The sequence below is a fragment of the Bos indicus genome, chromosome 15, assembly GCF_029378745.1.
Source record: "Bos indicus isolate NIAB-ARS_2022 breed Sahiwal x Tharparkar chromosome 15, NIAB-ARS_B.indTharparkar_mat_pri_1.0, whole genome shotgun sequence".
In the NCBI taxonomy this organism is placed as follows: Eukaryota; Metazoa; Chordata; class Mammalia; order Artiodactyla; family Bovidae; genus Bos; species Bos indicus.
This window is the reverse complement of record NC_091774.1, coordinates 83471469-83498174: the sequence shown is the minus strand read 5'-3', so window position 1 is coordinate 83498174 and position 26706 is coordinate 83471469. Positions and strand designations below refer to the sequence as shown.

The 26706-nt window shown below is 50.3% G+C and overlaps 2 protein-coding genes across 6 annotated transcripts in view; both read right to left on the bottom strand.

Annotated features, from left to right (window-relative positions):
• The window catches only part of STX3 (syntaxin 3), a 53848-nt gene extending 39156 nt beyond the window's left edge, over positions 1-14692 (bottom strand). For 3 of the 5 annotated variants that reach the window (XM_070767513.1, XM_070767514.1, XM_070767515.1), the window contains exon 1: positions 10905-11054. In XM_070767513.1, coding sequence (XP_070623614.1) covers positions 10905-10934 — 30 coding nt within the window. In that variant the 5' untranslated portion in view covers positions 10935-11054. Of the gene's footprint in view, positions 1-10904; positions 11055-13915; positions 14029-14395 lie in introns of those variants that run through there. The other 2 variants (XM_070767516.1, XM_070767512.1) reach the window with 2 other exon arrangements.
• Positions 14693-25477: 10785 nt separating this feature from the next.
• LOC109569338 (olfactory receptor 10V1-like) lies at positions 25478-26706 on the bottom strand. Its single transcript, XM_019974676.2, has one exon. It carries the CDS (start codon positions 26499-26501, stop codon positions 25560-25562), a length of 942 nt encoding a protein of 313 aa, XP_019830235.2. The 5' UTR covers positions 26502-26706; the 3' UTR covers positions 25478-25559.

Sequence of the window (26706 nt, the reverse complement as noted above, 5' to 3'; positions counted from 1 at the left end):
TCGCCTTCAAGATGTGGTTCTGGCTGAACAGTCTGAGCCAAGAACTGGCCCCGTTTGAAGATGAAGACGCTGAGGAATAAACTCATTACCAGATTAGCCCAAGGCCACCGAGTCCCTGGACAACTGGACAAGAGCCAAAGTCCCAGCTGACCGAGCCCCAGGCGTTCCACCATCACGACGATAATAAGGGTATTTTGTTGCAGGCACTTTGTGGTTCCAAACGTAATATTTGCTTCTCACGGCAACCCCAGGAGGGACACGCATGACACCCCACTGGCAGCTGAGACGACTACTTCACTTGGTTAAATGGCTCATCCCGGGTGACCCCACTAACAGGAGCAGCATCAGGGCCCGAAGGCAGGGCTGTGGAAGCCGGGGCTCCCCGCTCTTACCCTCCACACTCTGCCTGAAGACGCCCTCCCCAGGCCAGCTCAGAACCACATCCGCACATTTTTCAGGGACGCTGCAATGTCAGGGAAACTGAACTGGACTCATCTACGTGCAGGAATGAAAAAGACACCAGTGTAGAGACTTCCCTGGTAGTCCACTGGCTAAGAGTTTCAGCTCCCAATGCGGGGGGCTCGGGTTCGATTCCCGGTCAGGGAGCCAGTCTCCACGAGCTGCAACTGAGAATTCGCAGGCCACGTTAAAAGATCCCACCTGCCGCAACCAAGGCCTGGGGCAGCCAAACAAGTAGTATTTTTTAAAGAAAATACCAGTGTACATAAGCCCACAGACGTGTGGGTTTGTAGAGATACCCATGACTGCCTGCGCCGAAGACCCAGCTCTGCCACCTGAGCAGCTGTGTGACCTTAAGCGAGTGACTTGACCTCTCTGAGACTCAGCTCCCTGAGTGCAGCAGGAGTAATCTGCCCCTGGAGCTGCTGTGAGGATTAAATTAGTGAATGTGTGTGAAGAGTTTAGAGCGACGCGGGTACAGAGTAAACTCCCAAGACCATGCCATGCTATCAGGTTTCACTAAACTGAGTTTCTGCTAAAGACGCAACTCTAATGCCAATTCTCAGAAGGTGACAGCGGGTCCCTTAGACTGGACTGACATGTGGTTCACTTATTCATCTCTCTACATATGCATTTAAAGAAATAGAGCTCTCTGTAAATTTTGCTTCTGCTAATTCTCAAAAATGTTGACCTTTACTACTCATCGTTCATTTCTAAACAGTTTGTCATTTCCATTTTGGTTTCTTCTGAGCCCACGAGTTATTTAGAAAAGTAGGCAAACTTTCTAAATCAGCTCAGTTCAGTGCAGTTCAGTCGCTCAGTCGTGTCTGACTCTCTGCGGCCCCGTGGACTGCAGCACACCAGGCCTCCCTGTCCATCACCGACTCCTGGAGTTCACCCAAACTCACGTCCCTAGAGTCGGTGATGCCATCCTACCATCTCACCCTCTGTCGTCCCCTTCTCCTCCCGCCTTCAATCTTTCCCAGCATCAGGGTCTTTTCCAATGAGTCAGTTCTTTCTAAATACATTAAGAATTTAAACCTTCAAAGTGGGTAAACCTAAGGAGAGCTATTACTGCATAGTTATTTCTAACTTTATTATTATCGTCATCAGGGAACAAGTCCTATATGACTTAATATTTTGTGGAATTTAGCATTTTATTTGTGTGTTAGCACATGGTCAGCATTTTTTAATCGTCTGTGAAGCTTGAAAAGATCCTGCACTCCATTTGCTGGACACAAGACTCATCGAAGCTTCACCCCACACGCCACGTCCATGCCTCTGCTTTTGCTGGGCAGGCCCTAAGCAAGATACAGAGCAGGAGTAGTGAAGAGAGATGGAAGTTCATCTAAAGAGAGGAAGGAGGAAAAAGCAAAAGCACCGTGCGGGTATTCGTCATCTACATTGACGAGAAATCTGTGACCAGGGAAGTTCATTCACCCAGAACCACACGGCCAATAAGGAACAAATGGACCCCTGCGTGGTCCAACCCCTGGGTCACAGTGGATTATTTCAGACACAGATCTGGGGTCTCAAAACCAAGGGCCTCGCCCACAACGTTCTTCTCATTCAACACAAGGTCCCATCCGGAGTCACAGATCCATCTGTCCACTCACTCAGCCAGTGGCACTGATTGAACATCTCTCATCTCCAATAGCACAGACCAGACTGGGTACCCTGCTCTCCCTGGAGCCTCGCGGTCTCAGATGGGAGGCACCCAGGCCATTCTGTCACCACATGGGGGGAGATGACAGCTCTCAGTCCAAGGGACCGACGCCCAGGCGAGGACGGGGCATTAGAGAACGGATGGCTAGGTGACTCCTGGGGAAATGGCAAAGGATGCCTGCAGGAAGGCATCTGGGTGGGAAGGCCACACCCTCTTCCTGCTGTCCCTCTCACCCCAGGAGCATTCAGGGAGACTCAAAGATGAACCCTCTGCTTCCTCTCCCCTACCCTAGGCTTCTCCACACTTCCCAGGCTTCCTCCCCTCCCCCAACCCCATCAACACCCTACACCCCTCAGCATCCAGCTGCCAAGGATACAGGAGAGAGGAAGGAACTTACACTGTCTGCCTCCCTCATCCTCAGCCTCCTCCCCAACTTGCTTTCAGCCTCTGTCCCCCAAGCACCCCCCTCCCTGGATGCTCCTAGAGGACGGCACACTAATGGTTGTGAAAGTGAAAGTCCCTCAGTTACAGCTGACTCTTTGAGACCCCATGGACCATACAGTCCATGGAATTCTCCAGGCCAGAATGCTGGAGTGCCTAGCCTATCTCTTCTCCAGGGGGTCTCCCTACCCAGGGGTCAAACCCAGGTCTCCCGCATTGCAGGCTGCCACCAGGGAAGCCCAGGAATGCTGGCAATTACTGAGCAGCCCACCTGACAGGAGGACTCTAAGACTCGGGCCTGGAACTTCCCTGGCAGTCCAGTAGATAAGACTCCGCATTTCCAGCGCAGGGGCTTCAGGTCTGATCCCTGGTCAGGGAAGTAAGATCCCGCATGCCAATGTGTGGTCAAAAAATAACTAAAAATAAGACCAGAGCCTAAGACATGGGTTTTAAATTTACCAAGGCGTTTAATCTCTGCAAGAATCTTCTGGGGACCCTCCCCGCCTTACAGCTGAGAAAACCAAAGCATAATGGCGCCAAGCAACCTCCCCAGACCCTGAAGACTGAGTGCCAGAGCCAGGAGGAGAGCGGGTCACTGGACGGATCCCTGAGGTCCATCACCCTGGAGAGACGTGTCTTAACAGCACCTGCCGCCGCCCAACCACAGCCCTGGTCCCCAAGAAATACACGTGCAAAGAGCTAACACACAGAGGCTGTACCAAAGAGGTCGTGATGAATGGAAAGCTGAGAAACTGTCACAGCTCAGAGGACGCTGCGGGAACTCAACTCAGTGTGTTACCCTGGGTGGGATCCTAGACCAGAGGGAGGACCACCCGTGGGAAAACGAGTGGAATCCACAAAAAGTCTGGAGTTCAGTGACGCACGATGTACCAAGGTCGGTTTCTCAGTTTAGACACGTGTCCCGTCGCACGTAAGACGTTAACAGTGGAGGAAACTTTAGACGGGACTCCCTCTACTATCTTTGTGACCCTCTGTCGGTCTAAAATTAGTCCACCACAAACACATATTTCTACAAAAAGCAATCCCGCTGCCGTCCTGCGGGTTCCCTGACCCAGGCAGCCAAACAAACCCAGACAGCATACGCTCCACTGATCTCTCTAGGTGGGGGGTGAGCCTCACTCAAGTTTCCACATGCAGACAGGGGAACGTTGCCATGGAGATGGCCCAGCCAGGAAACAGGCTGACCCAACAGCAGAGAGGGGAGGAAGTTGCAAAGTGGCCTGATATAAAACGCTGGAGATAAGGCCCCCTCGGGACTGCCGAACCGCCCAGCAAGTTCATCCGTTGTTGCAGCTCAGTTGCTCAGTTGTGTCCGACTCTTTGTGACCCCATGGACTGCAGCACGCCAGGCCTCCTGTCCACCACCGACTCCCGGAGTTTACTCAAACTCATGTCCATCGAGTCAGTGATGCCATCCAACCATCTCATCCTCTGTCGTCCCCTTCTCCTCCCACCTTCAATCTTTCCCAGCATCAGGGTCTTTTCCAATAAGTCAGTTCTTCGCATCAGGTGGCCAAAGTATTAGAGTTTCAGCTTCAGCATCAGTCCTTCCAGTGAATATTCAGGGTTGATTTCCTTTAGGATGGACTGGTTGGATCTTCTTGCTGTCCAAGTGACTCTCAAGAGTCTCATCCAGCAGAACAGTTTGAAAGCATCAATTCTTCGATGCTCAGCCTTCCTTATGGTCTAACTCTCACATTCGTACATGACCACTGGAAAAACCATAGGTTTACAGCTTCCTGAGCTGTGGGAGTGTGGTCTGGACTCTCACACAGGACTTCACTGGCAGGCAGCTTCTAAAACCGTAACATTACATGGCTGCTTTTACATATAGATAAAAATAAAGAGTTTGTGGAGGCTCCAGGAAGGCCTGCTGAATGCTGTCAGCTCAGATCTGGAACCTTCCCTGCAGCAGCTCAGATCTGGAACCTTCCCTGCAGCAGCTCAGATCTGGAACCTTCCCTGCAGCGATGACACTGGAAGTGAGCCTTCAGGGATGCGTGAGATTTTCCAGGGGAGCAACGAGGTGGCAGGATTCTCACTGTGATACCCACACGTTCTCCTCTGTGGTCTTCCTGCAAGGGGACAACCCTCCATGAGGAGTAGAGGTGGAAGTTTCAGGTACAGGTAGGAGCCTCGGAACTCACCCATCCTCATCCTTAAAGGTGGAACCATTGACCTCTGGCTCCATTAGCAAATCTACGGGTCCCAGAGTAAATGCTGCACTTCAAGCAGGTCAAGTTTCACTAACCCAGAGGGGATGGAGCCAGAAGGGTAAGTCACAGTGAAGAATAATGTGTGTAAGGGACAAGATGTTAGTGATCAGTTGACAGACAAGAGTTTACCATGCGGAAGGGTGAGGGTCCCATCTGCCACCGTAACAAGGGGCACAGAGGGCAGCTGGGGAGGCGACCAGCGACAGTGACAGATGAGCAAGACGGGCTCACTCAGCTCCTGGTCTCCCCACTCAAACCTCAGGCCCATCTGAGCCTCAGTTCCCTCACCTGTAAGATGGGAATGCTATAACACCGCCTTGCCTTGCAGGGTGGAGAGGATTAGACACACACGCGCCCTTTCCAACAGGAAGCGGCAGCTCAGTCAGTGACCACTGTTACCACAGTGGGACCACTGTTACCACTGACACCAGCAAGTCACAGACCCGTGGAGCTGAGAGACAACAGGACTTAGGAGACTAAAGAGTCCAACTCGTAAAAGACAGATGGAAGGTGCTTTCAAGCCCACGCCACGGTAAGAAAAAAAAAGAAAAGAAAAAACCCACTGACAAGAGAAGTATTTCGCTCTGAAGCAACGTGCAACCCACCAGGGCTGCTGGCAGGCCGGGGGGCAGCTCCCAGGCTGTGTTTCAGGAGCGTTACCTGTAAGGAGCAAGCCTGGGAAGACGGGCAGGAATTCTGCCAAACGGGGAAGGGACCCTGAAGGGAGGGAAGACAGCACGCTCGAGCATGTCCCCCGCAACCACCACGGGAGTAAAAATAGAACTAATCGCCTTCCCCCAGCCCTGCATTCTCTCTCTGACCTCTGGCTGCTGGGCCTGTAATCCCTCGCAATCCCTGTCACTCCCGTCTCAGCTCCACTGACGTCTGCTCACCCGGGGCAGCTCCCCCAGGGAGTGGGTCTGGCCAGGGAGACAGGGGAGGGAGGAAGGAACCACGACGATTATAAACCTTCAAAGGGGAAGCACGGCCCCCTGTTCTGGTGGTTGTACAACCAATGTGACTGTGCTCCTGGGGCACTCACATGGGGAACTTCAAAATGCGGAAGGAGGCCAGGGACGAGCCCTGCAGGACACAAGACGGAACAGAGAGTGAATAAGTCGGTCTGGCCTTCAGCGCCTCAGGTGTCGATTTCACTGCTGCTGCTGCTGCGTCTCGTCGGTCGTGTCCGACTCTGCGCAACCCCATAGACGGCAGCCAACCTGGCATCCCGTCCCTGGGACTCTCCAGGCAAGAACACTGGAGTGGGTTGCCATTTCCTTCTCCAGTGCATGAAAGTGAAAAGTGAAAGTGAAGTCGCTCAGTCGTGTCCGACTCTTAGCGACCCCATGGACTGCAGCCCACCAGGCTCCTCCATCCATGGGATTTTCTAGGCAAGAGTACTGCAGTGGGGTGCCATTGCCTTCTCTGTCGATTAGCGCATCCTTATTGGCTCTCTGTGGAGGAGCCAGTAAACCCCAAGATGTTTCCAGCTCTCTGGACACACATCCAAAGTCCGTGACCTCCATTTGACACATTGCTGCCTCTCTGTGAGCATGATCAACTTTGATGTTGCTGTTGTTCAGTCGCTCAGTCGTGTCCAGCTCTTTGTGACCCCATGGACTGCAGCACGCCAGGCCTCCCTGTCCATCACCAACTCCCGCAGTTTACCCAAACTCCTGCCCATCCAGTCGGTGATGCCATCCAACCATCTCATCCTCTGTCATCCCCTTCTCCTCCTGCCTTCAATCTTTCCCAGCATCAGGGTCTTTTCCAATGAGTCGGCTCCTCGCGGCAGGTGGACAGAGTACTGGAGTTTCAGCTTCAGCATCAGTCCTTCCAATGAATATTCAGGGTTGATTTCCTTTAGCATTGACAGGTTTGATCTCCTTGCAGTCCTAGGGACTCTCAAGAGTCTTCTCCAACACCACGGTTCAAAAGCATCAGTTCTTTGGTGCTCAGCTTTCTTTATGGTCCAACTCTCACATCCATACATGACTACCGGAAAAACCATAGCTTCGACTAGAAGAACCTTTGTCGGCAAAGTGATGTCTGCTTTTTAATATGCTGTCTAGTTTGGTCATAACTTTTCTCCCAAGGAGTGAGCGTCTTTAAAGTTCATGGCTGCAGTCACTGTCCGTGGTGATTTCGGAGCCCAAGAAAATAAAGTCTGTCACTGTTTCCATTTGATGGGGGGTCTGCTTTTCATGGACCGCATCCCTTTGTTTTCCCTATACGACCACGTGCTCTTTCAGACCAGGGCTTTGTGTAAGAACTCTGCCTAGAATTCCCGGGCGGTCCAGGGGTTAAGACCCAGGGCTTTCACTGCTGTGACCTGGGTTCAACCCCTGGTTGGGGAACTATTATTAATAAGATCCCACACACCTTGTAGAATGGCCAAAAATAAAAAAAAGACTCTGCATATCAGGATGCCCAGCAGCGGCAGGCAGAGGTTAAAAAGCACCAAGAACGGTGTCTCCCTGAAGCCCAAAGGGAGAATGGGTGGAGTTTCAGGATCTTTGCGCTTCTTCTAAGGAGCCTCTCCAGCCTCTGAACAGAGTAGATTTCAGTCTCAACAAGGACTCAAGCGGAAGCATCACTTCTGGGAACAGCCCCCGGGCCCTAAAGCCCCAGCACCAGGGACCGGTCCACGGGGTCTTCAAGGAGTTGTTTCCGTCTCAAGGACGGGATCATCGGTCTGTTCCTCGTGTGCCTCCCTCGCTGACTGATCCCCAAGGCCCAGCAACTCGTGTCCCTCTGCATCAATTCCCACCCCCGCCCCGGCGCCTCTGGGAGGGTGGGGACATAGAAGATGCTGGCTGAACACTGGCTGAATGAAACCAGAGCCGGGCAAGAGGCTCCAGCTCCGGGACGGGAAGGGTCTGGACTCAGCGGATCCAAAGTTCAGCGCCTGAGACCTCGGCAGGAACCGCCTGGTGAGGCAGGCTGGGCGTGGGCACCACAGCTCCCTGCCAGCCTGACGTCACCAAAGGCAGGCTTCTGGGCCGGCCCCGCCAGGGGAAGGGCAAGAGACGGATGAGTCTCAGCCGGTGACCGGTGACCGCAGCAGCAGGAAGGGGCGCCCTTCAGGGAAGGTGCTGCTCCCAGCCCGTCTGTTTGGGGAACTTGAGTTGACTGCAGTGGGTGATTATCAGGGATTATCTCATTTCACCCTCGGTGACCCTGAGGGGAGGGTGCGGTGGCCTCTGAGTGCTTGGGACAGGCTCCCAGTGAAGCCCTTCTAGAAACACACACCCTCAGGGTTGATGGAGACTTTGAACCTCCTCATGGGCTGCCCCCCTTTCCAAGAAGGCTCAAATTCCTACAACAGTCAACATGCCACCAAGCCTCCCTCCCAGGTCCCACCAGCCTGGCCCCGCCTTGGGCAGCTCTGAGTATCACAAATGCCTTCCACAGGGCTTCCCTGAGTGGCTCCGGGGTAAAGAATCCACCTGCCAATGCAGGAGACACAGGTTCGATCCCTGACCCAGGAAGATCCCACAGGCCTCAGAGCAAAGAAGCCCGTGCACCGCATTACTGAGCTTGTGCTCTAGAAGCCGGGAAGTCGCGATACTGAACCCACACGCTTCAGATACTGGAGCCCACGGTCTGCAAGAGAGAAGCCCGCGTACCACAGCGGGAGAGGGGCCCCCGCTCACGGCAGCTCCCAGAGAGCTTGGGCAGCGACAAAGGCCCAGCAGAGTCAGTAAGGAAGCAACTAAATTAAAAAAAAAAAGCTTTCTAGAGTCATCACGTCTGCCCAGCAGCCTCCTGGCTTCACTGTTCTCCTCCTATCTACACGGAGCAGCACTAACGCCCCGCACAGGGCGGCTCTTCAGCTGTCTGGGGGCAGGTCACGCTCCGCTGGCCCCAGGGTTTAGAAAGATCCCCGCCGACAGAGATGGCACTGCCGCTCAGGGTTAAACCGGCTTTGAGCAGGTTAGCAAACCCTGACAAAAGGAATCAGAGAGCGAAGATGGTAACAGTGTTGCCGTGAAGGGGCGCGCGCGCTCTCTCCGGGAGTAAGGAGGGGCTGGCTAGGGGAGGTGAGCTAGAAGCCAAAACCCACCTAAACCTTAACACTAGTCTTCAAGGAAAACGTTAACGTTGCTGGAAGGGACTCGGAGATGCACCGAACTCCCTGTGGTACATACTGGCGTGAGAGGAGCAGTGAGGCGCAGTGACACCGAGGAGCAGGCGCTCGGCGGCGAAGCCACAGTCGGAATCTCCTGAATCCGAGCCTGTCCTCTTTGCACGGCGCCGTCATCCATCTCCCTGCTCCACGAGGCCGCACCCCCAGCCTCACAGCTCCGTCTACAGTCTCACTCCCGCCACGCTCCCGGGAGGAAAAGGGAACGACGCAGCATTGGCGCCATTTTACAGATGATAACACTGAGGCTCGGAGAGGAAAAGGGACTTGCTTGGGTTCCTCCCAACAAGCTGAATTTATACTTGGGACTCAGAGCTCAACTGAGGCTCTCTACTGTCTGTTGAAAGGGCATCTTGCCCTGGAAATGGACTTCCTCACTTAAGGAAGGGCACTGCCCCACGACTGAGGATTGTGCTGGACTGGCAGGTCTTCAACACCACGCTCGGCTTTGCTCTCTGCCTCCGGGGCAAAGGCTCAGGGAGAGGCCAGGAGCCTGGCTCCTCCCTGGATCGGGCTGCGTAACCCGGGCATCCGTCCTCCCCAGGCTGAGCTCTAGTCTCCCGCTCTTTACAAACAGAGGCAGCCACTTCTGCTCTGTCATTTCAGGGATGTTGTGAGGCTCAGATGACAAAGGGCAAGGAAGCGGCGAGGCGGCTGACACCCACCACCAGTGACCGTCCCCTCCCCTGCCTCCAACGCAGTCCTACTAGGAGTGGTGAAAGGGTCAGGAAGGTCTCAGCTCAGGCGAGGGCGGGGAAAGAAAACAACTGTGACATCAGCCCAGCACTCCCTCACGCTTGCCCAGGGCTTCATTTTTCCGAAGAGATTTTACAGTGACTAGCGTGAGATTCACCAGTGCTTAGTCCTGGGTGCGCCATGCACCATACAAAGGGCTGTGCGAGCCCTCTCCGTTTTAGTCCTCAGGAATACCCATTTCACAGATGACAAAACTTAGGCTCCAAGGTCACGGGCAGAGCTGGTAGGCAGTGGAGCAGGGAGGCAGTCCCTCATCCAGACCCCTGTTGCTCAGACTTGATTCAGTGTGCGCATGACCACCTGGAGAGATTTATGGATAATCAGATTCTGATTCCCTCGCTCTGGAGGCAGGCCTAAGCGGCTGCGCCTCCCACAAGCTCCCAAGTAGATGGGACGACGTTGCATCAAGGGCTAGATTTTAAATTCCCCTAAGATAGAGCCTGAGTCACCCAATCCCCAGGGCTTAACACTGGGTTTGCCCCATAGAGAACACTCAGTAATTATTCAACGAGTCAATGAATATTGCACGTAAAAACCTATGCTTTACCCCTTCTCTGTACTAAGCCCGATTACATCATCCGATCTCAACACAAATCTCTAGGGTACCATTAACCTTCCTTCGACAGATAAGGAAACAAGTTCAAAAGAGTAGGTTGCCTAAGGTTTCACCGCTTTTACGCAGCAGGGCTGGAAGCCGACTCCCTTCAGATCCTTGGCCCTGATCACAGCCGTCCCACGGATGGGGGTCGCGGGCGGGGGGGATTAATAATTACAGACAGCTGGGGGTGCCGAGGCGCTGAACATCCGCTAGACCAGATCAGCTCACGGTCAGGCGGTCGCCCACGGGAGCTGCTCTCTCGGGGGCGAGGGCAGCGGGCTCAGCGCCCCGCAAGGGGAGAGAGACCAGGGGGCTCCCGGAGGAGGCGGGGCCGGGCGCAGCGCCCGGCAGCGGCGAGCAGGCGGTGCGCGCCCCGACCTTCACGGGGAGCCCCTCTGGACGCCCCCGCGGACCCCAGCTCTCGACAGACGCCGTCCAGCCGGGCGGGGCAGGGGGCGTCCAGAGAGAGCGCAGCCCGGCGACGCCTCGGCGGCAGGCGACCCGGGAGGGGGCTGCGTGCGTCCGGCTCAGGGAGAGCAGGCCTGGACCCGGGGTCGGAGGAAGCCGCCCGCTCGCCCGCCCGTCCGTGCCCGGACTCACGGCCTTCAGCTGCTCCAGCCGGTCCTTCATCCTGGCGCCGGGGCCGGGGCCCAGGTGAGCGGCCGGAAGAGGCGGCGGCCCGGCGAGAAGGAGCGTCCGCGGCCCCGCGAGGCCCGCCCGCGCTCCCGACGCGGCTCCGGGGGCGCGGCTCCGACCGGCGGCCCGCCCTCACCTGGGCCGCGCCCCGCCCTTAAAGGGACCGCGCCGGGGCCGAGGGGCGGTCCCGCCTGCGTGCAGGCGCTCAGTCGCATCCGACTCTCTGCGACCCCATGGACTGCAGCACGCCAGGCCTCCCTGTCCATCACCAACTCCCAGAGCTTGTTCAAACTCATGTCCATTAAGTCGGTGATGCCATCCAGCCATCTCAACCTCTGTTGGCCCCTTCGCCTCCCGGCTTCAATCCTTCACAGCATCAGGGTCTTTTCCAATGAGTCAGCTCTTCGCGTCAGGTGGCCAAAGTACTGGAATTTCAGCTTCAACATCAGTCTTTCCAATGAATATTCAAGACTGATTTCCTTTAGGATGGACTGGTTGGATCTCCTTGCAGCCCAAGGGACTCTCAAGATCCTTTTCCAACACCACAGTTCAAAAGCATCAGTCCTTCAGTGCTCAGCTTTCTTTATAGTCCAACTCTCACATCCATACATGACCACTGGAAAAACCATAGCCTTGACTAGACGGACCTTTGTTGGCAAAGTAATGCCTCTGCTTTGTGATATACTGTCTAGGTTGGTCATAACTTTCCTTCCAAGGAGTAAGTGTCTTTTAATTTCATGGCTGCAGTCACCATCTGCAGTGATTTTGGAGCCCCAAAAATAAAGTCTGACACTATTTCCACTGTTTCCCCATCTATTTGCCATAAAGTGATGGGACCAGATGCCATGATCTTAGTTTTCTGAATGTTGAGTTTTAAGCCAACTTTTTCATTCTCCTCTTTCACTTTCATCAACAGGCTTTTTAGTTCTTCACTTTCTGCCATAGGGTGGTGTCATCTGCATATCTGAGGTTATTGATATTTCTCCTGGCAACCTTGATTCCAGCTTGTGCTTCATCCAGCCTGGCGTTTCTCATAATGTACTCTGCATAGAAGTTAAATAAGCAGGGTGACAATATACAGCCTTGACGTACTCCTTTCCCAATTTTTTTCATGTCCAGTTCTAACTGTTGCTTCCTGACCTGCACACAGATTTCTCAAGAGACAGGTCAGGTGGTCTGGTATTCCCATCTCTTTCAGAATTTTCCACATTTTGTTGTGATCCACACAGTGAAAGTCTTTGGCGTCGTCAATAAAGCAGAAGTAGGTGTTTTTCTGGAACTCGCTTGCTTTCTCAATGATCCAACGGATGTTGGCAATTTGATCTCTGGTTCCTCTGCCTTTTCTAAATCCAGCTTGAACATCTGGAAGTTCACTGTTCACGTACTGTTGAAGCTTGGCTCGGAGAACTTTGAGCATTACTTTGCTAGCGTGTGAAACTGAAAGGAAAGTGAAGTCGCTCAGTCGTGTCTGACTCTTTGCGACCCCATGGATTGCAGCCTAAGAGGCTCCTCTGTCCATGGGATTTTCCAGGTGAGAATACTGGAGTGGGTTGCCATTTCCTTCTCCAGGAGATCTTCCCAACCCGGGGATCAAACCCGGGTCTCCCGCATTGTAGGCAGTCGCTTTACCGTCTGAGCCACCAGGGAAGTGCAATTGTGTGGTAGTTTGAGCATTCTTTGGCATTGCCTTTCTTTGGGATTGGAATGAAAACTGACGTTTTCCAGTCCTGTGGCCACTGCTGGGTTTTCCAAGTTTGCTGGCATATTGAGTGCAGCACTTTCACAGCATCATCTTTTAGGATTTGAAATAGCTTAACTGGAATTCCATCACATCCACTAGCTTTGTTCGTATCAGCGGAGAAATAACTCCAGAAAGAATGAAAAGACGGAGCCAAAGCAAAAACAACACCCAGTTGTGAATGTGACCGATGAAGGAAGTAAATTCCGATGCTGTAAAGACCTATATTGCATAGGAACCTGGAATGTTAGGTCCATGAATCAAGGTAAACTGGAAGTGGTCAGACAGGTGATGGCAGGAGTGAACATTGACATTTTAGGAATCAGAGAACTAAAATGGACTGGAATGGGTGAATTTAACTCAGACAACCATTATATCTACCACAGTGGGCAAGAATCCCTTAGAAGAAATGGAGTGGCCATCATAGTCCACAAAAGAGTCCAAAATGCAGTACTTGGATGCAATCTGAAAAATGACAGAATGATCTCTGTTCATTTCCAAGGCAAACTATTCAATATCGAGGTAATCCAAGCCTATGCCCCAACCAGTAACGCTGAAGAAGCTGAAGTTGAACAGTTCTACGAAGACCTACAAGACCTAGAGCTAACACCCAAAAAAGATGTCCTTTTCATTATAGGGGACTGGAATGCAAAAATAGGAAATCAAGAAATATCTGCAGTAACAGGCAAATTTGCCCTTGGAGTACAGAATGAAGTAGGGCAAAGGCTAATAGAGTTTTGCCAAGAGAACCCACTGGTCATAGCAAACACCCCTCTTCCAACCAGTCACTTCAGTCGTGTCCAACTCTTTGCGACCCCATGGACTGTAGCCCACCAGGCTCCTCTGTCCTTGGCATTCTCCAGGCAAGAATACTGGTGTGGGTTGCCATGCCCTCCTCTGGGAGATCTTCCTGACACAGAGATTGAACCTGCGTCTCTTGTGTCTTCTGCATCGGCAAGCGGGTTCTTTACCACTAGCGCCAACTGGGAAGCCTCCCAATAGATGGGAGAGAGAGCTACTAATTCTGCCTGGAGGAAGGGCATTCCAAGTAAAGGAATGTGTAAGGTCCGGGAACTGCGGGTTGGAGCTGAAAGACTCTTCTTCGTGGAAATTACTGGAGGTGAGGCAGGGTGGGGTGGGCTGGGATGAAGAATTTGGATTTTATGATGTCGGCCATGGGGATCCGTCAGAGAAATGTACGCAGTTCAGTGATGCAGTCATAACACCTGCCACTCACCGTGCGGATGTCTTTGCAAAGCTACTGCTTCTCTAGGGAGTGAATCAGAGATACTACAGCTTCCCAGTTTGCTGTGAGGCCTGTTGCCAGAGGAGGAACGGCTGACTCCTCTCCTGTGGGGCAGAGGTATAAGAGGAAGATGTTTGTACTGGAAACCTTAAGCTGTTATTTCCTATCTGATTTCCCCAGGTGGGTCAGTTCAGTTCAGTCACTCAGTCCTGTCCGACTCTTTGCGACCCCATGGACTGCAGCACGCCAGGCTTCCCTGTCCATCACCAACTCCCAGAGCTTGCTCAAACTCCTGACATCGCGTCGGTGATGCCATCCAGCCATCTCGTCCTCTGTCGCTCCCGGCTCCTCCTGCCATCAGTCTTGCCCAGCCGGTGTTCCCTTCCGAGAGCTGGGCGTATTTTCCTCCTGCCCCTCCGTCTCTCCCCCCCCCCCCCCCACCCCGCCACCCCCACCCCCGCGCCCCCGCACCTCCACTTTCTTTCCTCTTCCCTGTCGGTCTTCCCGGTCGGGAACAACTCAATGTCCCGCAGATAAGGAGTGGAGCTCAAAAAATGGGACCGGCGGTGGTGAGGGTCAAGTCTCAATTCAGGGAAAGAATCTGCGCTATACCCAGATTAAATGCTGTGAATATTTTCCTGGCTCTGTGGTTTCCCTTCCGTGGTTAAGACTTCCCCTTTCCATGGGGGTTGAGGCGTGCATCCCTGCTCAGGAACCTAGCGACCAAAACATGAAACAGGAACAGTATTATAACAAGTTCAGTAAAGGCTTTTAAAATTATCCATATTTTAAAAATTGGTTTTTTCCATAATCCTAGCAGAATTCGGCCTCCAGTGCGATCTCGATGCGCCTTCCGTGCTGGCGTGCTGGCCTCCAGTGGAGGCGGTCTGCGGCGGGAGGACGGTTTGCACCCTCGCCTCGCCTCGCCCCGACCCGGTCTTCGCCTCGGTCCGCGTCCCTGCAGCCGGCGATCCGGGGTCGCAGTCCTGTCTCGGGTCCGAGGAAGGCTCGTGCGCCCCCAGGTGGTCAGCAGTGGGAAAGGCGAACAGGTCAGAAATCGCGTTTCACCTTCTCTCCTTGACACACGTTTGTTAATGAGGATGGCGAAGCTCAGCGCTCTAGCACAGTCTTCTGAGGACACAGACACGTCAACAGCCCTCTACATTAGAAGTCTGAAAAGGACCTAGGAGATGATCAAGGGTAGCCATCAGCCTCTGCCTCAACGTACTGTAATTTTTCTTTTTTTTTTTTACGATTATTCTAAACACTCCCAAACACTTTCTCTGGTTGAACAGTTCCACCTATTGTTTAAAAGTTTTTTGTTATGCAGAACAAAAAATTTCCCTCCCTATAACTTCCACCATTCTTTCTTGCTCCTTACCTTTGTCTGAATACTTAAGGAATTTTCCTGTCACCAGATGGTTTTCCACATAGGGAGCGCAGCTCTGGGGCCACGGAGCAATTGCTGACACAGGGCCAAGAGGACTGCATTCTGGACAGTTTCCACCACAAAGCAGCTGCCACCTGACATCGCACAACCTGTGTTCTTATCTGTGAGATAAGGAGTTGATTAAAACTGGTGCTTCTCAACCTTTTCTCTTTTTTTACTTTTTTTCCTTAATGTATATACTTTATTTAGGTATAGTTGACTTACAATGGTTCAGGTGCACAGCGGCGTGATTTGGTTGAACATATATTATTTTTTCAGATTATTTTCCATTACGGGTTATTATAAGATATTGACTATAGTTTCCTGTGCTATACAGTAAACCTTTGCTGTTTGTTGCATATCTTTTTTTTTTTTTAGTTAGAAATCTAGCATTCTACTCTTACTAAGTCAAAGATCCAGAACATCACATATTCTTTATTTTTATTTGTGGATATTGTGCTTGAATGATTCTATAACACTTAGAAAATACATTTACTAGATAATCAGACATTTGATTTCTGCAAACTGATAGATACACAGAACAGATGATTGCCAGAGTGGGTGCTGGGGAGCAAGATGGGTGAGGTGGGTCATTATAAAATGCGTGAGTCCCGGGGATACAATGTACAGCATTGCATGTAGTTAAGAATACTGTATATGTATTTAGAGTTGCTAAGAGAATAGATCTTACAAGTTCTCATCATAATAAAAATCAAATTGTAACTGTGTGAGGTGATGGATATATTGTGGCAATCATTTTGCAGAATATGAATTTATCCAGTTGTTTGATGTAAATGAACTTATTTCCAAAAAAGAAACACTAACAGGTTTTGAAAACAAATTTATAGTTACCAAAGGGGAAACATGGCAGGGACAGATAAATTAGGAATTTGGGATTAACATACACACCCTACTGCATATAAAATAGGTAACCAACAAGAATAGCGTATGGAACTCTACTCAGATTTATGTAGTAACCTACATGGGAAAAGAATCCGAAAAAGAATGAGTATTCGGATGACTGAATCCTTTGCACCTGAAATTAACACAACATTGTAAATCAACTCTACGCCAATAATTTTTTTTAAACTCACGTGGTGCCCCTTAAACTCATGCAATGTCATGTGTCAATTATATCTCAATAAAACCAGGAAACAGAAAGAAATCTGGTTTCCTATGAAAGGATATTTCTGTGAAGAAAAATAAAATGACCTTTGGTTATCCTATAAGGCCATAACAGAAATGACTATTTGATTTTCTTTAAACTTTTAACACATGAAAACCAGACTAAAGTGCCCTCTTGAGACTTCCCTGGTGGCCTGGTGGTTAATACTCCACACTCCCAATTCAGGGCACAGAATCGATCCCTGGTTTGGGGACTATGCGCTGCACAGCATGGCCAAAACAAAAAAAAATTATTAAAAATTTTTATTACAATTTTTTTTAAAACCTTATTAACTGCACTTGGGAGCCCAGGAAGCCATGAAGGGAAGCATCATCAGAGAGCTTATGACATTCTATTGAAAGGTCGTTATGACAGACTTCAAGCCTTTTTTAAAACTCCTATGAGGTGTGAACCCAATTTTGTTCATCTTCTATTAATATTTGCTCTTCCATGACAGGCGGAAGTCTGGATTCCAGAAGCTAGTTGTGTAAAATAAGCTGAAGAAAGGCAAGTTACGGAGGGACAAGGGACCCGGGCAAGGGGAGTGCAAAGGCTGGTGAGGAAGACTCTAACACAGCCCACGTGGACTGCAGCGTCTCCAGGTAGATGCAGAGAGCCTTGGCTTGAGACTTTGCCGGCGCTCCTTCTCGCTGATGTACTTAATTTTCCTGCTCTGCCCTGGCGCTGGGTTTCCCGCCGTGTCTGGTGGGTAGCTGCTTCCCCACTAAAGAAGCAGTGCACTACTCAGTTTCACTCAGTGTGTCCGACTCTTTGAGACCCCACGGTCCATAGCCCACTAGGCTCCTCTGTCCGTGGGATCTTCCCATCAAGAATACTGGAGTGGGTTGCCGTGCCTTCCTCAAAACACTGCGTGTGGTTCATTTACTGTCTGGTTTCCCTGGTGGCTTAGGCGGTAAAGAATCCACCTGCAATGCGGGAGGCCCGGGTTCAATCCGTGGGCCGAGAAGATGGCCTGGAAAAAGGAATGGCAATCCACTCCAATATTCTAGCCTGGAGAATCCCATGGACAGAGGAGCCCCGCAGGCTAGTTCAGTTCAGTTGCTCAGTCATGTCCAACTCTTTGTGACCCCATGGACAGTAGCATGCCAGGCCTCCCTGTCCATCACCAACTCCCGGAGTTTACCCAAACCCATGTCCAATGAGTTGGTGATGTCATCCAACCATCTCATCCTCTGTCATCCCCTTCTCCTCCTGCCCTCAATCTTTCCAAGCATCAGGGTCTTTTCCAATGAGTCAACTCTCTGCATCAGGTGGCCAAAGTATTGGAGTTTCAGTTTCAACATCAGTCCTTCCAGTGAACACCCAGGCCTGATCTCCTTTAGGATGGACTGGTTGGATCTCCTTGAAGTCCAAGGGACTCTCAAGAGTCTTCTCCAACACCACAGTTCAAAAGCATCAATTCTTCAGTGCTCAGCTTTCATTATAGCCCAACTCTCACATCCATACATGACCACTGGAAAAACCATAGCCTTGACTAGATGGACCTTTGTTGGCAAAGTAATGTCTCTGCTTTGTAATATACTGTCTAAGTTGGTCATAACTTTCCTTGCAAGGAGTAAGCGTCTTTTAATTTCGTGGCTGCAATCACCATCTGCAGTGATTTTGGAGCCTAGAAAAATAAAGTCAGCCACAGTTTCCACTGTTTCCTCATCTGTTTGCCATGAAGTGATGGGACCGGACGCCATGGTCTTAGTTTTCTGAATGCTGGGCTTTAAGCCAACTTTCCACTCTCCTCTTTCACTGTCGTCATGAGGCTCTCTACTCTCTGGGGCCTCAAAGAGTCGGACACGCCTGAGCGACTGACGCTCACTCACTCACTCCAACTGTGAGGCCTTCCCAGGCGGTGCAGGGGTACGCAGGAGATGCAGGCTGGGTCCCTGGGTCAGGGACGGAGGAGGAAGTGGTGAGCATTCCAGTGTTCTTGCTTGGGAAATCCCATGAACTGAGAAGCCTGGCGGGCTACAGTCCAGTTTGTGACTCGGGTCACAAACGACTGTAGTAAGATTAATTGAAGTGTTTGCATTTTGGCTATAGATAACCAATAGTTAATTTCATTTTTGCAAACAAACCAAAAAGAGGACCCTGGGGTCTGGGCCTCTGCTTCCCTCTCTTCCCTCTAAGCCCGTCTCTTCCCCACAGGAGGAAAGACCTGAGGCTTAGCCCGTGCTGGCCCTCAGGGCTGCTATGACTCTTGTACTGGAGGCAGCCCGGCCAGGCTGTGTCGTTTGGTCAGAGGAGACATGGGAACCAGAGAACTGAAGGGGAAGATCCTCTCTGCTCCTCCATGGCAACTCTTCCCCACAGCAGGGAGGGCGGAGAACACACTTCCTGAGTCGTGCTTTTCACCCCCTTACCCTTTGCATTAATTATCTATTGCCGCGTAACAAATTGCCCTAAAACAGAATGAAACAGCATTATCTTTACGGTTTCTGTGATTCAGGAATCCGGGTGCAGTTTAGCGGGGTGCCTCTGCCTCAAGACTGTAGTTAGGGTGTTGCCTGGGGGCCATGCCTTGCCTCAGGGCTTGTCTGGGAAAGAACCTGCTTCTGAAGTCACTCACATGGTTGCCGGCAGGATTCAGTTCATCAGGGCTGTTCCTAACCCCATGGGCCCCTTCCTAGGGCAGCTCAAGTCCATCAGACCAAGCAGGTGAGAGGGAGAGAGAGAAGCCAAAACGTGTTTAGAACCTAACCTCACTGTGACATCAGTTTAGCCGTATTCTATTGATTAAAAGTGCATCCCACCTCCCAGAGTGGTGGAAATAAAGACAAGAGTAAACAAGCGGGACCTGATTAAACTTAGAAGATTTTGCACAGCAAAGGAAACTATAACGGGGTTAAAAACACAACCCTCAGAATGGGAGAAAATAATAGCAAGTGAAACAACTGACAAAGGATTGATTTCCAAAATATACAAGCAGCTCATATAAGTCAATGCCAGAAAAACAAACAACCCAATCAAAAGGTGGGGAAAAACCTAAACAGACATTTCCAAAATATACAAGCAGCTCATATAAGTCAATACCAGAAAAACCAACAACCCAATCAAAAGGTGGGGAAAAACCTAAACAGACATTTTCCCAAAGAAGACATACAGATGGCTAACAAACACATGCAAAGATGCTCAACATCGCTCATTACTAGAGAAATAAAAATCGAAACTACAATGAGATATCACCTCACACCGGTCAGAATGGCCATCATCAAAAAGCTCAGAAACAATAAATGCTGGAGATGGTGTGGAGAAAAGGGAACGCTCTTCACTGTTGGTGGGAGTGGAAACTGATACAGCCAGTACGGAAGACAGTGTGGAGATTCCTTAAAAAATTAGGAATAAAACCACCGTATGACCCAGCAGTCCCATTCCGAGGCATGGGATTATCCTGAGGAAACCAAATTGAAAAAGACACGTGTATCCCATTGTTCATTGCAGCACTATTTACAACAGCTAGAACTTGGAAGCAACCTAGATGCCCATCACAGATGAATGGATAAAGAAGCTGTGATACATATACACAGTGGAATATTACTCAGCCATCACAAGGAATGCATTTGAGTCAGTTCTGATGAAGTGGACCAATCTAGAACCTATTGTACAGAGTGAAGTGAGTCAGAAAGAGAAAGGTAAACATTGTATACTAATGCATGTATACGGAATCTAGAAGGATCGTACCAAAGAATTGAGTTGCAGGGAAGCAATGGAGAAACAGACAAAGAGAGCAGACTTATGGAAGAGGGAGGGGGAGGAGAGGGTGAGGCATGGAAGAGCAACCTGGAAACTTACATTAGCGTGTGTAAAACAGATAGCCAATGGGCATTTGCTGTATGGCTCGGGAAACTCAAACAGGGCTCTGTATCAACCTAGAGGGGTGGAATGGGGAGGGAGATGGGAGAGAGGTTCAAAAGGGAGGGGGATATGTGTATATCTATGGCTGATTCACAGGGAGGCCTGGCATACTGCGATTCACGGGGTCGCAAAGAGTCGGACACGACTGAGCGACTGAACTGAACTGAACTGATGGCTGATTCATGTTGAGGTTTGACAGAAACAGCAAAACTCTGTAAAGCAATTATCCTTCAATTTAAAAATTAATTAATTAAAGAAAAACTCAACATTCAAAAAACTAAACAAAAAAACAGTGAATCACTCAGTTCAGCCCCCACTCCAGGTGAGGGGATACACACGGGAATGAAGACCAGGAACCATCTTGGTAGCTGCCAGGAACACAGTTCAAATCCCAAAGGAATGCCAGCACTGTGCTATTTCACTGCCTTAGAGCTCTCGTCTCTGTATCTGAACTGGACAATGCAGCCCATTCTAGGACCGTGTCCCTCAAATGTGCTTCAGTGACACACTGGGCTTCATCACAGCTCTGCCACTGTGCAGTTACCTGGTCAGCCTCCCACACCTTCCATGAGCTTCGAGAGGCCGGCTGCCTTGCGCCTCCTCGTCATGGATGTGAGCCCAGCCCCGACCGTCAGGCCAGAGACATGCGGGGCCCTCAGCCTGCACGCTTGCCTAGTCGCTCCAGTCATGTCTGACTCTTTGCGACCCTGTGGGCCACAGCCCTCCAGGCTCCTCCATCCATGGGGTTCTCCAGGCAGTAATACTGCAGTGGGTTGCCATTTCTTTCTCCAGGGGATCTTCCCAACCCAGAGATTCTGACGCAGGGATGGAATGCGGATCTCCTGCATTGCAGGCAGATTCTTTACCATCTGAGCTACCAGGGAAGCCCAGGCACTCAGCCATTGTATACCAAATTTACTAAATGAATCTTCTGGTAATATGATTCCATTATGTCTGTCTTCGGAGAAGGCAATGGCACCCCACTCCAGTACTCCTGCCTGGAAAATCCCATGGACGGAGGAGCCTGGTAGGCTGCAGTGCATGGGGTCGCTAAGAGTCAGACACGACTTAGTGACTTCACTTTCACTTTTCACTTTCATGCACTGGAGAAGGAAATGGCAACCCACTCCAGTGTTCTTGCCTGGAGAATCACAGGGACGGGTGGGCTGCCGTCTCTGGGGTCAAACAGAGTCGGACATGACTGAAGCAACTTAGCAGCAGCAGCAGCAGCATGTCTGTCTTCTGATTGCAATTCATCAGTGGCTTCTCATTATAAGAGTAGAGGGTCCAGAGTCTTCTTCAAATAGTGTTCAAGCCTTTACTCAGTCTGGCTCCAAGCCCCATGCTCTGTTACTACCTCACACACACACACAGACACACACACACACATACACACACACACACACACACAGACCCACCAGCAGCCTCACCAAAGTCTCACCTCTTCTCTGCACCCACTGTGCCCGTGATTCCCACCTATCTCTGCCCTTTCTGCATTTCATGTCCGGCAAGCCCCTACTCCTTCTCAAGACTGAGGCCTTCTCCAGCTCACTTGGATGGTCTCCATGATCCTCTGCCCTCCCGCCCTTGAGAGTACTTGTTCAGATCTCTTAAAAGCAAATCCTGGGTTGTCTTGTACCCAGTTGCTTACATTTATGCTGATGGCAGTGTTCCTGTTGTTCAGCCACTCAGTCCTGTCCAGCTCTTGGTGACCTCATGGACTGCAGCACACTAGACTCCTCCGTTCTCCACCATGTCCCGGAATTTGCTCAGGTTCATGTCCATTGAGTCGGTGATGCCATCCAACCATCTCATCCATCTTCTCCTCCTGCCTTCAATCTTTCCCAGCATCAGGGTCTTTCCCAATGAGTTGACTCTTCACATCAGGTGGCCAAAGTATTGGGTCTTCAGCTTCAGCAATATTCCAATGAATATTCAGGACTGATTTCCTTTAGGATTGACTGCTTTGATATCCTTGCTGTCCAAGGGACTCTCAAGAGTCTTCTCCAACACCACAGTTCAAAAGCATCAATTCTTCAGCACTCAGCCTTCATTATGGCCCAACTCTCACATCCATACATGACTACTGGAAAAACCATAGCTTTCACTAGATGGACCTTTGTTGGCAAAGTGATGTCTCTGCTTTTTAATATGCTGTCTAGGTTGGTCATAGCTTTCCTTCCAAGAAGCAATCATTTTTTTAATTTCATGGTTGCAGTTGCTGTCCGCAATGATTTTAGAGCCCAAGAAAATAAAATCTGTCTTGTATTATTCATCTTCCAGGGCTACCACAAGGTAGGCACACTGCAATTATTTGCAGGCTAAATCAAAGCATAATTGGCTGCACACACACACACACACACACACACACACTCCCTGCAGATTCTCCTCTCCTCTCCCTAAAAAAAATTAAAGGACTTTCCTGCACCTTAAAATTAAACGCAGTTGTTGCTCCACGCTCCACTGAAGGATGAACTATGTGTCACTGAACTGCGTCTAAGACAATGTATTTTAAAAACATAGAGAACAGACTTGTCAGATGAGGGGGAATGGACTAGGAGTTTGGAATTAGCAGAGGCAAACTATTATACATAGAATGGATACGCAGCAAGGTCCTACCGTATAGCACAGGAAACATATTCAACATGCTCTAATTAGCCATAATAGAAAAGAATATGGAAAAGAATGCATATATATGTATAAATGAATCAGTTTACTGTACCGTAGAAATTAACACAACATTGTAAATCAACTATACTTCAATAAAATAAATTGTTTAAAAAGAATGTGTCTTGTTTATAGGGTGTTTTACATCATGTTGTTCAGATGTTTTTTCTACCCACCAATCTCCTTATACCACAAGACTATGCCTATGATCTGGCAATATAAATAATTTGTACCATATTCATTGGTTTTACGTTTATATGAATGCCTCAATCCCTGGAGCCCCTAGACACACAGCTCTCCTCTGAAGAGCCTGTGTGAGAGTAGTAAGGAAGCGTCTTGCAGAGAAGTGCCCTGTTACTCCTGAGCTAGAGAAGACAGGCTTGCTTTTCTGGGAAACAGCTGACAAGAGTTAACAGGATAAGCACAGGGAAACCTCAGGTGAGACGCAACTGAACACTTATGTCTTTAAACATTTTGTAATCAAAACAGTACGCCATCTAGTATATTACCCCGCGCGGACGTCTGCGTGACCGCGCTGCGTCTTTTATCGTCCTGTTATGTTTCGGAGTTCTTTCCTTGGAGACCTCACAGTAACTTAGGGAGACAGGGTAAATATTGTCGTCCCCATTTTATTAGGCAATTGAATTGGATGGCATCACCAAGTCGATGGACATGAGTTCAAGCAGACTAATACAGAGTCAGAGACTGAGATGGAGGTGGTTTAGCTCCAGGTATAAAGTTAAAGACAAACCAACAAAACTTTAAAATTCTAAGGCTTTCCCCATCACTTTTCCCTAGAAGACAATGTAGAATTAAAGACAAATCATTCAAAAATGCACAAACTCAGCATTTACATTGTGGGAATCATAATATGGGACGGCCCTAGCTTGATGTGTATTTTATTCCTGGCTCTGCCCCTGCCCATATGTGCGATGTTTGAGTCTGCTAAGAACTGGAGAACTACATCTGGAGAGAAGTTCAAAGGGAAGAACACAGACGGAACGCGGCACGTGGCGCTGAGGACAGCGGTCCTGATGTCCGCCGCTCTGTCTCCCTCTGAAAGTCACAGCGGAGGGACTTCCCAGGGGGTCCACTGGCTGAGACTGTGCTTCCACCGCAGGCGGCCCAGGTTTGACCCCTGGTTGGGGAACTAAGATCTCACATGCTGCATGGCAAAATAATAACAACAGTTAAAAAAAAAGTCACAAAGGACTTCCACTTATATCTTTTGATCTTATAACTACCCCAGAATTTAGGTCTTGTGGGTAGTTTAATCCCCTTTTTATGGATGAGGAATCTAAGAATGAGTCTGGGTAAAGGCCTTCTTCCAGGTCACAGACTTCTCATTGTACCCTCACACAGCAGAAGGTGCTAGGGAGCTCTGAGGAGTCTCTTTCATAAAAGCAGTGATTCCACTCACCAGGGCTCTGGCCTCGTGACTTAAGCACCTCTCATCTAAGTCCCATCTTTTAATGCCGTCACACTGGGCACTAGTATTTGAACCTGTGAATTTGGAAAGAATGCAAATATTCAGGCCATGTCAACATGGATAGGCACAAAGGGATGATACGAGATAAGTGAACGTGTGTGTGTGTGTGTGTGTGTGTGTGTGTGTGTGTGTGTACAAGCAATAGAGAGAGTATGAAGGAAGAAATGGACAGATAATGGGAAAGAAAACAAACAGATAAGATGTTCTCTTAAAAACATCTCTTCCTTCAGTTCAGTTCAGTTCAGTCGCTCAGTCATGTCCGACTCTTTGCAACTCCATGGACTGCAGCACACCAGGCCTCCCTGTCCTTCACCAACTTCTGGAGTTTACTCAAACTCATGTCCGTTGAGTCGGTGATGCCATCCAACCATCTCATCCTCTGTCGTCGCTTTCTCGTCCTGCCCTCAATCTTTCCCAGCATCAGGGTCTTTTCAAATGAATCAGTTCTTTGCATCAGGTGGGCAAAGGATTGGAGTTTCAGCTTCAGCATCAGTCCTTCCAATGAACATTCAGGACTGATCTCCTTTAGAATGGACTGGTTGGATCTCCTTGCAGTCCAAGGGACTCTCAAGAGTCTTCTCCAACACCACAGTTCAAAAGCATCAATTCTTCAGTGCTCAGCTTTCTTTGTAGTCCAACTCTCACATCTCTACATGACTACTGGAAAAACCACAGCTTTGATTAAACTGATTTATGTTGGCAAAGTAATGTCTCTGCTTTTTAATATGCTGTCTAGGTTGGTCATAGCTTTCCTTCCAAGGAATAAGTGTCTTTTAATTTCATGGCTGCAATCACCATCTGCAGTGATTTTGGAGCCCAGAAAAATAAAGTCTGCCACTGTTTCCACTGTTTCCATCTCTTCCTGACAAAGGAAAAATGACTTCTTGAAAATAATATAACAAGAAGAAGTAGCAGTACCAAACCTATGACCGCTTACCCCCGTCTCCGGTCTCAGAGAGGACACCCCTCTGTCTCCACCCTACAGTGCTACAGAGGAGCATCCAGGTGTTTGTTGTGTTTAGGATGAGAGGAACCGCATCGCTGCTCTCTTCAAAGCATGCTTGAGCTCTCGATTCCTCATACTGTAGATCAAGGGGTTCAGCATGGGGGTGATGAAGGTGTAGACCACAGACACTACTTGGGCCCTCTCTGGAGAGTAGCTGGAGCTGGGGCACAGGTAGATGAGGCTGGTGCCTCCATACTGGAGCAGAACCACAGTCATGTGGGAGGAGCAGGTGGAGAAGGCTTTGTGCCTCCCTTCTGCAGAGCGGATCTTCAGGATGGCGGCCGAGATGAAGACATAGGACAAGGTGATCAGCAGGAAGGGGAGGGTAAGGACAGTGACGCTAACCACGAACAGCGTGGCCTCGTGGACCCGGGTGTCCGCACAGGCCAGTCTCATGACGGGCAGGACATCACAGTAGAACATGCCAATCTCCTTGCTGCTGCAGAAGGGGAGCCGGAAGATGAGCACGGTCAGCTGCATGGCCAAGATGAACCCCAACACCAGGGAGCCCAGGGCCAGTCGGGCACACAGCCGCCAGCTCATCATGAGGCTGTAACGCAGAGGGTGGCAGATGGCCACGAACCTGTCGTAGGCCATGACGGCCAGCAGGATGCAGTCAGCGCTGCCCAGGAAGATGAAGAAGAACATCTGGGCACCGCAGCCAGCCAGGGAGACGAGGGTTCTCCCCGCGGACAGGGTGCTGGCCAGTGTCAGAGGGGCAATGGCGGAGGAGTAGCAGGTCTCCAGAGCCGCCAAGTTGGCCAGGAAGAAGTACATGGGGGTGTGCAGAGAGCGGTGGGTCCAGACGATGAGCAAAATGGAGATGTTGCCGCTGACGCTGACCAGGTACATAATCAGGAAGGCCACGAAAATCAGCGTCTGAACCTCAGGGAGTTTGGAGAAGGGGCGGAAGTGGAAGTGAATCATCGTCCCGGTCCCGTTCTCGTCCTCCATGTGGTCCACGCGTCGGGCCTGCTAACGGTCCAGGCGCTGCCCCTGAGGATAGCCAAACGTCAGGACGCAGGAGTCCTGCTGGCCGACCCGCTCAGCTCTGCCTCTCTCCCTTCCTTCCTCAGCTCCAGCCGTCGTTCCCTCCAAACTCAGCGTCTCCCTTCTTCAACAGTGCTTTAGTTGTAATCACCCAGAAGTGGCTCCCCAC